This window comes from Tamandua tetradactyla, chromosome 26, assembly GCF_023851605.1.
Source record: "Tamandua tetradactyla isolate mTamTet1 chromosome 26, mTamTet1.pri, whole genome shotgun sequence".
NCBI classification, from domain to species: domain Eukaryota; kingdom Metazoa; phylum Chordata; class Mammalia; order Pilosa; family Myrmecophagidae; genus Tamandua; species Tamandua tetradactyla.
In genome coordinates this window covers 9,882,030-9,894,243 of record NC_135352.1, presented here as the reverse complement: position 1 = coordinate 9,894,243, position 12,214 = coordinate 9,882,030, and the positions used below count along the sequence as shown (strand labels likewise).

Genomic DNA, 12,214 nt, shown 5'->3' with positions numbered 1-12,214 from the left:
TATATCCAGCAAAATTGTCCTTCAAAAATGAAGGAGAAATTAAAACATTTATAGACAAAAAGTCACTGAGAGAATTTGTGACCAAGAGACCAGCTCTGCAAGAAATACTAAAGGGAGCACTAGAGTCAGATACGAAAAGACAGAAGAGAGAGGTATGGAGTAAAGTGTAGAAAGAAGGAAAATCAGATATGATATATATAATACAAAAGCCAAAATGGTAGAGGAAAATATTATCCAAACAGTAATAACACTAAAAGTTAATGGACTGAATTTCCCAATCAAAAGACATAGACTGGCAGAATGGATTACGACCCAGCAATACCACTGCTAGGTATCTACTCAAAGGACTTAAGGGCAAAGACACAGACGGACATTTGCACACCAGTGTTTATAGCAGCATTATCTACAACTGCAAAGAGATGGAAACAGCCAAAATGTCCATCAACAGACGAGTGGCTAAACAAACTGTGGCATATACCTACAATGGAATATTATGCAGCTTTAAGACAGACTAAACTTATGAAGCATGTAATAACATGGATGGACCTAGAGAACATTATGCTGAGTGAGTCTAGCCCAAAACTAAAGGACAAATACTGTATGGTCCCACTGATGTGAACCGACATTCGAGAATCAGCTTGGAATATATCATTGGTAACAGAGACCAGCAGGAGTTAGAAACAGGGTAAGATAATGGGTAATTGGAGCTGAAGGAATACAGACTGTGCAACAGGACTAGATACAAAAACTCAAAAATGGACAGCACAATAATACCTAAGTGTAATGTAACTAGGTCGGAACACTGAATGAAGCTGCACCTGAAATATGGTTTTTTGTTTGTTTGTTTGTGTGTTTGTATCTTTTGTTTTTGTTTTTTTTCTTTTTCCTTTTTATATATATATATTTTATTAGTATTATTATTTTAATTCTCTTCTCTATATTAACATTCTATATCTTTTTCTGCTGTTTTGCTAGTTCTTTTCCTAAATCGATGCAAATGTACTAAGAAATGATGATCATACATCTATGTGATGATACTAAGAATTACTGAGTGCATGTGTAGAAAGGAATGATTTCTAAATGTTGTGTTAATTTCTTTTCTTTTTTTTGATTAATAAAAAAAATTAAAAAAAAATCCAAAAAAAATGATATTAAGTCAAAAACAGTTATGATGGTGAAGAATACACAACTATGTGATGATACTGTGTTTCCAGTTCTAAAGTGCTCTAGGAGCTTCTTCCATGGCTCCCCAAAGCTGAGCCTTCTTGACCTGCCCAATATATGTAGCCCTTCAGACCCCACAGCCCTGAGGAAGCACAGTGTCCTTAAGTGTCCACCAGCACCCCCCAATCCGAGGTGGTTTTGAAACAATGGCTGCCACCACTCTTATCCAGGGCAGTTTGAAACAATGGCTGGCTCAGAGCCAGGACCCCAGTGGTCCAAAGTCACTAACCAAAAGCCATGATCAGTGATCAGTCATGGCTACCCCTGGTCTTGGGGAAAATTATTTTTATGTACATTTCTGTCACCAGCAAGCCAACAAAAGAGTGAACAGCACCATGGCCTGCTGCAAAAGCAGGGGATGAAGGTCAGTAGGCGCTGTGCAGAGAAAGCAATTTATTGTTCTTTACTGTAATTTATCAGCCTCTTCCCCTCACTCTTCCCGCTGTGCTGCACAGTGTTGTTCTGACATCCAGAGACCCAAAATCATTGTTTCCAAAGTTCCTGACTGTTTAATAGTTGTTCTGGTGGAAGACTGAGCTCTGGGAGCTCCCTATTCCATCATCTTCCCACAATCCTCTAATATGCTTCTTTGTTGATACTTCTTAAATCTTTGGAAGAATTGGCCAACGAAACAATCTGGGCCTGGAGATTTCTGTCATTACACATTCGATTTCCTTCATAGTTATGTTGTTATTCAAATTGCACATTTTACATCCAGTGAGTTGTGGTAGGTTGTGTTTGTTGAGAATTGGTTCATTTCATTCATGTTGTCAAATTTACGTGTATAGAGTTGTCCATAGTCTTCCCTTATTAAAACTTCTGAAAGTTCTGCAGTGCTATCCTTTGCTTCATTTCCAATATTGGAAAATTTGTGTCTTCTTTTTTCTTTGTCAGTATTGCTAAACTTCCATCATTTTATTAATGTAAAGAACAAGCTCTTTGTTTTACTGGTTTTCTCTGCAGTCTCTCTTTTTTTAATTACACTGATTTCTGATCTTATGTTTTCCCTTCCTTCTGTTTGATTAAGGCTTATTTTTTTCCCTAGATTCTTAAGGTTGGAACTTAGACTGTTGATTTAGACTTTTCTTCTTTCTAACATATGCTTTCACTAACATAAATTCTCTTCTCAGCACTGATTTAGCTATGTCTTGCATATTTTGATATATTGTATTTTTATTTTTGTATTTTATTTTTTGTTCACCTCACCATATATTTTGATTTCCTTTGAGACTTATTCTTTGGCCAATGCATTATTTAGAAGTCTGTTTTTTAAGTTCCAAAGGGTTGGAGACTTTACCGATATCTTTCTCTTATTGATTCCAGTTTGAATCCATTGTAGTCAGAGCATACTACATATGATTTTGGTTCTTTTAAGTTTGTTGAAGTATATTTTATGGCTGAGAAAATGATAGGATATGTTCTGTGGGTACTTAAAATAATATGCATTATGCTGTTATTGGATGGAGTGATCTATAAATTATATTAGATCCTGTTGGCTAATGGTGTTGAGTTTTATGACATCCTTGCGGATTTTGTCTAGTTGTTCTATCAACTTTTGAGAGATGGTGTTAAGTCTCTAGTTATAATTTTGAATTTGTCCATTTCTCCTTTCAGTTCTATCAGTTTTTGCTTCACATATTTTGCAGTTATTCTGTGCATGCACATTTAGAATTGCTCATTCTTCTTGGTGGATAGACCTTTTTCCATTATATAATGCCTGTCTGTCTTAGGTAATTTTCTTGGTTCTGAAGTCTACTTTATCTGATATTAATTTGCCACCTCTGCTTTTCTTAAAGTAATTTTGCATGATCTATTTTTTCCATACTTTTATCCTGCCTATATCATTATATTTTAAGTGAGTTTCTTGCATACAACATATAGGTTATGTTTTATAATCCACTCTCACAAACTCTGCTTTTAATTGATGTATTTGAGCATTTACATTTAACATAACTATTGTTCTGTTATGGCGTAAGTCTGCCATTTTATTTTGTTTTCTGTTTGTTTTTTCTATTTTTTCCTTGTTTTCTTTTTCCTGCTTTCTTGTGGGTTAATGGAATTATTTTTAGAATTCCATTTTTATCTTTTTATGAATTTTTTTAGTATATTCTTTGATGGATTTTTTTGAGTGGTTACCCTGGCTGTTACATCACATATATACAATTTATCCCAGTTTATTAGTGTCATCATTTTACCAATTTGAGCACAGTATAGAAACCTTATATGGTGGCTTAGAGTTATGCACCTCCAAAAAAACATGTTCTTATTCTTAACCCATTCCTGTTTGATGTGAACCCATTGTAAGAAAAGACCTTTGATGAGGTTTCTTCAGTTAAGGTATAGTTTAAGCGAATAAAGCTGGGATTTAATCCAGATTACTGGAATCCTCTATAAGCAGAGTGAAACTCAGTTAGAAAGAAGTGAAAGGGAACAGTCAGAAACTGAAAGAAGAGCCCAAAAGAGAAAGATTTTGCCACATGCACTGTCATGTAATGAAAAATACAAGGAAAAAGGATTGCAGCAACCTCCTTTGTTGATTGTAAATGCTATCAGTTGTAGACACAGTTAACTGATAATAAATGCAAATCCATGTACAAAATACTCTCAAGTTAGCAATCAGGCCAGGGCTTGCTTGACCAAATCACTGGATACCATAACTACCCAAGCTGGTTCATAAAATTAACCACCATATACTGGTTTTCTTTAGATTCCAAGATTAAAATAACTCTTATTTTTATTTTTTTAATTGTGAAATTAACATACAAAAAAAGCAATAAATTTTAAAGTGCACCGCAACAATTGGTTACAGAACAGATTTCAGAGTTTGGGATGGGTTAGTTCCACACTTTTAGTTTTTTCCTTCTAGCTGCTCCAAAACAGTGGAGACTAAAAGAATTATCAATATAATGATTCAGCAGTCATACTCACTGGCGAAATCCTATCTTCTCTGTTAAAACTCCAATTTGACCTTTGATCTTTTTCCCAATCTTTTAGGGGTATTTAGGCATTACACATTCTAACTTTCATGTTGGAAAGGGCTATCGATAATAGGGGTTAAGGAGATGGAACTAGTTTAAGTTCTGGAAAGGCTGGCCTCTCTGGGTTTCAGGACTAACAAATTTTTTTAATATCAATATTTATAAAATGGAAATTTTATCATATGAACTATGTTTTGTGATGAAAAATTTTAGGTATCAATTTAATAATGTATAATGGAGCACAGTTTTTCCCAATTAAGGAGTACTCTAGCAAAAAATTTCAGTATCATAGGCCTACACAATCTCTCCCATGTCCATGGTTTTAAAGACTAACTCCCCAGTGTACATCTAATGTGCAATTTCTTCCCTGAAGTCCAGAGTTGTATTTCAAAGTGCCATTCTGGCATTTCCACTTGGATGTCCAACAGGCATCTTAAACTTAACAGATCCAAGACTAACCTCTTGATGCCTCCTCTCAGATCAAATCTGCACCCTTCCCAGGAGCACTCTAGTCACCTACCTGCTCAGGTCCCAAATGGTGGAGGCATGCTTAACTTCTCCCTCCTCTCACATTCAACCCATCCACAAACTTGTGAACCATACCTTAGAAATGTTTCCTGACTCCTACCACTTCTAACTCTCTCTCCCTCTGTCAACTATCTGGGTCCAAGCCACTATTATCTCTTGGTGGACAACAGCAACATCCGCCTAATTTAACTTCTTGAGCTGACTCTTGTTCCTATGTAGTCCACAGAACAATCAGATCATTTACACCTGTGGGTCTAACCTTGCCTTGCACATTAGAATCACTTAAGAAGGTATAAAATTAGTAATGCTTGGATATCAGGTTTTTAAAGCCTACAGTTGATTTTACTGTGAGGTCAAGGTTGGATACAACCGCATATGATTTGACCCGTTTCCTCTCCAGTCTTATTTCCTACCTCTCCCCCTTGGTCACCACCCTGCAGGCTACACTTTCCCCTTGCCAGTCACTGAACACTCATTCCGTTAAAGCCCTTCTCTGATCACCCTGAAAAGAGCATCCCCGTCCCTATTCATCTAACTATATATACATATTTTGAATTTAAATTTTTATTTATGTATTTCATTATAGTGCTGTGACAACAAAATAACATCTCTATACCACAGCATACGCACATCAACAGTAAGATGTAACTTTTCATTACACCGCTGCTAGAATATTTAACTTTCTTATAGGAGATATAAGCATGTAAGATGGCCATACTAAATAATTTCATTTTTTTTTATCTTAGTTTTTTGTCAGTAATACTTTATCAACCTCACCATTAATAGAACTGTAAATTGTCTGGGTGACGGAGTGTTGAGGGAGTGGGGAGAAATCATTCAATTGTTACACTGCAATAGTTGCTAGAGTAATCTTACACACACCAATAAGGAACTGTCACCATAATTAAGGGCCAGTTATTCACTGGCCCTTAATTATTATCATTTTCAAATGATGAAGTTCTTTTGAAAGTATTGGTTAGCCCACTTCCGTTTTAGTGAAAAATGCCCTTTCCACTTATACAGAAGAAAAAAAAAACCAGAAAGTTATTTTTGGCCTTGCTATGTCAAAGCATACATACAAAGATCTATGTGTAAAACCTAAATTTATAATTTTAAAAATCTATTAAAAACAAGGGTCATGCATTTCTTAAATCAATTATGCAGAGGCTTTAAAATCTTAAATCAATTATGCAGAGGCTTTAAAATTGTTGCAAGACCACATAGTATATATTAGCTTTTATACTGCTAACGCACAACTAACGGCAAACTTGATTAGATTAACACGTCTTAATTACGCCTTTATACATCACACTAGAGAGGCAAATACCACAAGATCTGCAAAAAAATGCAGTTCTGGGCATTCACATGGCAGAGTAACTTTTCGTGTTGTAATCCTTCACATATAGACTAACAAAAGGAGAAATGTTCTGCAGTCTCACGTTACAAAAAACCACACTGCTGTAAAACATTAAGAACGGGTAAAGGATATCATCTATATAACTATATAATTTTTTTTTTTTTTTTTTTTAAGGGAGGAAGGGAAGGAAAGAGAGAAAGACAGAGAAGGGAGGGAAGAAGAAAGGGAAACATCTTTAAACATTTTCTTATTTTATTATGTTTTGTTTGTTTGTTTGTTTTTTACATGGGCTGGGGCCGGGAATCGAACCGAGGTCCTCCGGCATGGCAGGCAAGCACTCTTGCCCGCTGAGCCACCGCGGCCCGCCCTATATAACTATATAATTTTTTATCACACGTTTTACTATTTGCTTACTGTCTCCCCCACTACTAAATAAACTCTGTGACTGCACAGATCTTTTCCCCACCCCACCCACCCCATCCCCAGTAATAAAAGTAGCACAAATGGTATATGTTCCTCTAAGCAGCCTTGTACAGGGCAGGAATCTTGTGAGAACAATCACAACTGCTTTTTATGGAGCAATTTAAACTATGCATTAATAAACAGACATCCATATTCACGTTTTTTAAATGGGGTTGATAAAGGTTAACTGACTTGCCCAACGATACTTAAAAAATGGCAGTTGGTTTTTAAAACCTGCATTTGGCTGCAAAACCCGTGCTAAACCAATGCTTTCTAAAGAGTGGTTTTGATTTGTGATTTGCACCTGCATGCAGCAAAAATAAAACATTACTTGTGATATGCCGAGTTATTTCATCACGCGATATGCACTTAAATTAAGGCCCCATCCTTATTCTGAGATTCTGCCCATCTTACTTTCTGTATCAAACTGGCCTTCTTTTATAAAATAAGCTAGCAAAGGTCCCAAACACACACACACATACTGGCACAATAAAAGGTTTGAAATGAGCTGTTAGTCCTCCAATTTCTTTTTGAAATATTATTTGATCCATGAATCTCAAAAGTCGGTAACCACTGCGCCCCAAACCTGAGTGTCTCTGAGTGCAAGAGGCGGGAGGTCTTTAGGACCGCGCTGAGCTCGCGGGGTCTGAGCTCCCTAGACTCGGCAAAGCCGTAAAACCAGTGCAGTCCCGAGGCGTCCAGAGGTAAGGCACATTCACAGCTCCTCCACCCTGCGGGGTAAGCGCCGACCCGCCCCTTCCCCAATTCGCTACCCGGCAGGGTCGGGTTAGGGAGCCATTCCAAAGGCGCGCCCGACTCCCCAAGCCTCGGCGCCCAGGCTTCGGGCCCAGTGCAGGGTCGCCGCAGGGCCATCGAAGGATCTACGGTCCCACAGGGAGCGCGGGGTCAACACGTAAGCGGCAGTGAGCGCTCTGACGGTCCTAAAGCGGCAGGACCTGAGCACGCGTATGCCGGACCGTAAGAGGGCGCCGCGTGGCCTCGTGGATCCCGGAGTTCTCGCGAGACGCCGGGTGCTCCGGAAGTGACGTCTCGAGGAAGCCCAGGTGCTTCCGGGTCTGGCCTGCGCTGCGTGTTGAGCTGCGGACACCATGCAGTCAGATGACGTGAGTGTCACCTTGTTCTTCTGCCACCCCGAGTTTACACAGGGTACCTCGGCCGTTTTAGGAGACTCAGAAGCCTTGTTCTTAGGTGGCCTTTTGCGCCTCGTGCTGCTCCGGACGGGAGGTTTCCGGAACTCGGGTTGTCGAGCGTGGGGCTCTCACTTGTCTCCTCCGGGGATCGCCTTCCGGCCTCTCCGTCTGGGCTAGGGGCCAGGATATCGCCACTTCAGTCCACGGGTCGACGTATCCAGGCCTTGGTGCCGGGCAGAGAAGGGCTTGGTGCCGTGTAGTTGTCTGTGTGGTCCCTCCGGACGTGGGGGTGGGGGTGTGCAGCGAAATTGAGACGTCAAAGTTAAGGATCCCATCATCCCATTCGCACGCTACTTTTAAATCTGTTTTTTTTAATGTTAGATTTATCTTTACGTTTGCCCCACTGTCTGCCTAATCATAATTTCAGAGACATCCTAGATTGATTATTTACTGAAGAAATATTTAATAGGTGTTTTCTTTGGGGTAGGCATTGTGGTAATTACTGGGGATTTGGTGGTTCAGCCGGAAAGAAAGCCCCTGCTTTCGTGGAACTCTTGTAGGAAAGATAATATGACAAATGAGCAAATAAATGAAACGACTGTACTCCATGATAGGTTCTAGGAAAAAAAGACCACGGGTAATGAAGTAGAGACTACTTCAGATAGGATTGATCAGGGAGGGTTTCTCTGAATGGTAACATCTGAGCTGAGGTCGGAAAAGCGATCTATTTGGGCAGTAGTAACAGTAAAGAACAAAGATCTGGAGATATGGGTAAAGAATTAGGTCACTGATGAGGCAAGCTATAGGACTCAAGGGGAAGACGGGTAGGTAATGAGGTTGGGTGAGTATACCCGTGAAGTTCATGTGGAGTTTTGTAGGAAGTGTTTTTAAGGGGCAGTGACATATGATTTATGTTTGTGAAAAGGTCTCTGATTGCTTTGTGTTGAACTGGTGAAATATAGTAGAACTTCAACTAACCATAGAGAAGAGGAGTGTGTGCATTTGAGAAGCTTTGTCTTTATAACTAGTAGAACAGTGATAGATTAAATGAAGAAAAGGGGAAATCAAGGGGGGGGTAAAATTTGAGCAAATAGTTAAATGTTGGTTTTATTTACTGAGATGGAGGAAACTGGAGAAGGAACAGATATTGATTCTGAGGAGTGTGGTATGGAGAGCTCTATTTGAATATGTTAATGTTTATAATGTCTTAAACATCCAAGTGGAGATGTCACATAGGCACCTGGATGCATACACAAGTCTGGTGCTCAGGAGAGAAGTTTGACCAGGAGATGACATTTTGGAGCCATCAGCTTAGAGATGGTATTTAAAGCCACAAGGCTAAATGAACCCACCAAGAAAGAGTCTAGAGAGAGAAGATCCCAGGATCAAGTACAGCCCTGAGACAGTCCAACATTTAGAATCCGAGCGGGAAGTGGAGCCAACAAAAGAGAATGGGAAGGAACATCCAGTGGGCAGGACAAGGAAACAGGAGCTTATGAAAACCCAGAAGACAGGAGTGGTTGACCTTCTCAAATATTGTGAAGATTGTGCATAAAATTAGTTCTGATAATTACGCTGGGTTTGGCAATATGGAGGACACAAATGAACTGTAACAAGCAGGTGACAGTCTGTAAAAGCCAGATTAGAGGGGGCTGAATAATTTTATTGTGGGTGAGAAAGTAAAGACAGCCCATTTAGACAGCTTACTTTAGAAGTTATGCTGTGATGAGAAGTTGAAAAGTGGGACGATAACTAAAGGGAATTTGGAATCAAGGAGGATTTTTCTTTTCTTTCGTGATGCTCTAGTTACCTTAGAGCAGAAGCGAACAAATATTCTGTAAATGACTTGAGTCAGTATTTTGGGCTTTGGGGCCAGATGGTCTCTACCATTGTAGCTCGAAAGCATCCATACACAATAGGTTAAAAAAAAAAAAGGCTTGGCTGCTCCAGTAAAACTTAACAGCTAAATTGTTAGCTCACAGGCTGGATTTGATCCACCAGCTGTCATTTACCACCCTCTTGATGTTGCAGAAAGAAGGGAAAATGACAAATGGTGTAGTCCGTGAGAAATTTACAGAAGTGGGATGCAGAGTTTAAGTGGTGGGATTTGCCTATAATAGCATGAACTTTCAAAGTAACAGGAAAATCAGGAAAGATAGATATTGGGCTCCCCCATTGCTGTAACATAAAGTTTTAACTCCTTAGCACACAAGATTTTAATTATCTGGCTCTTACCTTTTCAGTTTTATTTCCTCTTACATATTTCCTGCCAACCCTCGTCAAATATTCATCTTCTAAAATTCCCCAAATGTGTTCTTTTTTTTTTTACATGTCATGTTTTCCCCTTTAGCATCTTTAAATCCTTTCCCAGATCCTGAAAGCAGCTTATTCAGAGGCTCACCTACTCTTTATACACAAACTATTGTGGCACATAAACTGTTATTTTATGATTGTCTATTTATAAATCTGTTTCCCTAATTAGATAGATAAACTCCTTAAGAATTATACCTTCCTTCGTTTACCAAATACTTGAGGGCCCAGGATTTTGGGATGTCAATGCCTTATATAAATCAAGTACATAATAAATGTTTAATGAATAGAGCTCATTATTCAGTGAAAGAGCAATAGATGATATTCCTTGCCCTCAGTGAAACCAAATGATAGAATATGTATGCAAAAATCTACTAAGTACTATGCAGTCTAATAATGAACATATTAAGTAAACAAAAAAAGTTAAAAAAAATGTATGGTATCACATTTTTGTTAAAATATGCACATAGGCATACTGCTGCTGGTGGAATATATACATGTATAGAAAACACCCTGGAAAAATATTTATAAAATACTAATGAAATTTTAGCTCTGGATAATGTGAGCTATGGCTATTGTTAATTTGTATTGTTAATTTTTCTGTATGAATCTGTTACGTCTATAAAAGAAAAAAGAGAAAACAAGTCAGGCTTTTTACAAAGCATTTCTTCCTACTCAAAGACCCTTCAATAAAGCAGGGCACTGCCCTAAGGCATTGTTTTCTTGAATTAATATGCCATCTCTTGGGTTAGAGCTATTGAAATGGCTTTTTTCTTTGCCTTTTTAGGTTATCTGGGATACACTAGGAAACAAACAGTTTTGTTCCTTTAAAATAAGGTAAGTCTGAATTTACAACTCTAAGATTCTTTTAGTTTTCCTCTTGGTAACCCATCTTATAATCTTTGCTTCATTCCTTGTACTCCAGAACCAAGACTCAGAGCTTTTGCAGAAATGAATACAGCCTAACTGGATTATGTAATCGGTCATCCTGTCCCTTGGCAAACAGTCAGTATGCCACTATCAAAGAAGAAAAAGGTAACTCTCTCCCATGAGAACTATTCAACAGCTTTTAGAAGAATATGCTTTAGTTTTTCTGTAAATAACATTAAAAGTATTTATTTTTCCTGCAGGACAGTGCTACTTGTATATGAAGGTTATAGAACGAGCTGCTTTTCCTAGGCGTCTCTGGGAACGGGTAAGAGTTAAGACATAAAACTAATGGGAATGTTTACGGTGAACTTAAAGGTTTGGAGGTGGAGACAGATGATGGTAGCATGTTAATGTGAGAATAATTAATAGTGCTGAATGGTGTGTAATGTGGTAGAGAGGGGAAATTTAGAGATGTATGCCACCAAAAGGAAAGTTGGAGGTTAAAGCATGGAAATGCATAACACAGTGAATCTTCTGGTGGACAATGTCCATGATTAACTGTACAAATAATAAAAAGTTCTTTTACGATATAGACAAATGTATGACACTATTATAAGGAATTAATAATAGAGGGGTAATATTCAACTTCCTCATCTAGGGAATTCCTGATATTCTTGCAAGCAGTGGGACAACCAGTTCAATAGGCTCTCAATAGCCCTCAATCTTGGGGCTCGCCCTTATGAAGCTTATTCCTACAAAGGAGAAGCTAAGCCTACTTATAATTATGCCTAAGAGTCACCTCCAGAGGACCTCTTTTTTTTGCTCAGATGTGGCCTCTCTCTCTAAGCCAACCTGGCAGTTGAACTCACTGCCCTCCCTCCTACATGGGACAGATCTCCCTGGCAACATGGAACCTGACTCCTGGGAATGAACTGGGACTCAGCATCATGGGAATGAGAAAGACTGCTTGACCAAAAGCTGGTAGAGAGAAATGAGACAAAATGAAATCCCAGTGGCTGAGAGATTTCAGAGTCAAGAGGTTATCCTTGGTTATTCTTTTGCATTATATAGATAACCCTTTTTAGTCTATGGTATTGAAGTGGCTGGAGGAGAGTACCTGAAACTATCGAGCTGTGTTCCAGTAGCCTTGATTCTCGAAGAAGACTGTATAAGTATATAGCTTTTACAATGTTACTGGGATTGTGAAAACCTTGTGTCTGATGCTCCTTTTATGCAGGGTATCAACAGATGAGTAAAAAAAAAAGATTAAAAAATGAGTAAATAGAGGGAAACAAAAGGTAAAAATTGAGTAGATTGAAATACTATAAGTCAAT

The 12,214-nt window shown here is 38.5% G+C and overlaps 1 protein-coding gene across 1 annotated transcript in view; it reads left to right on the top strand.

The window, feature by feature from the left end:
- The first annotated feature begins 7,263 nt into the window (after positions 1-7,263).
- MAK16 (MAK16 homolog) overlaps positions 7,264-12,214 on the top strand; it is a 13,844-nt gene continuing 8,893 nt past the window's right edge. The window contains exons 1-4 of the mRNA XM_077144425.1: positions 7,264-7,673; positions 10,798-10,847; positions 10,936-11,045; positions 11,141-11,205. Of these exons, the coding sequence (XP_077000540.1) occupies positions 7,659-7,673; positions 10,798-10,847; positions 10,936-11,045; positions 11,141-11,205 (240 nt within the window). The 5' untranslated portion in view covers positions 7,264-7,658. The remainder of the gene's footprint in view (positions 7,674-10,797; positions 10,848-10,935; positions 11,046-11,140; positions 11,206-12,214) is intronic.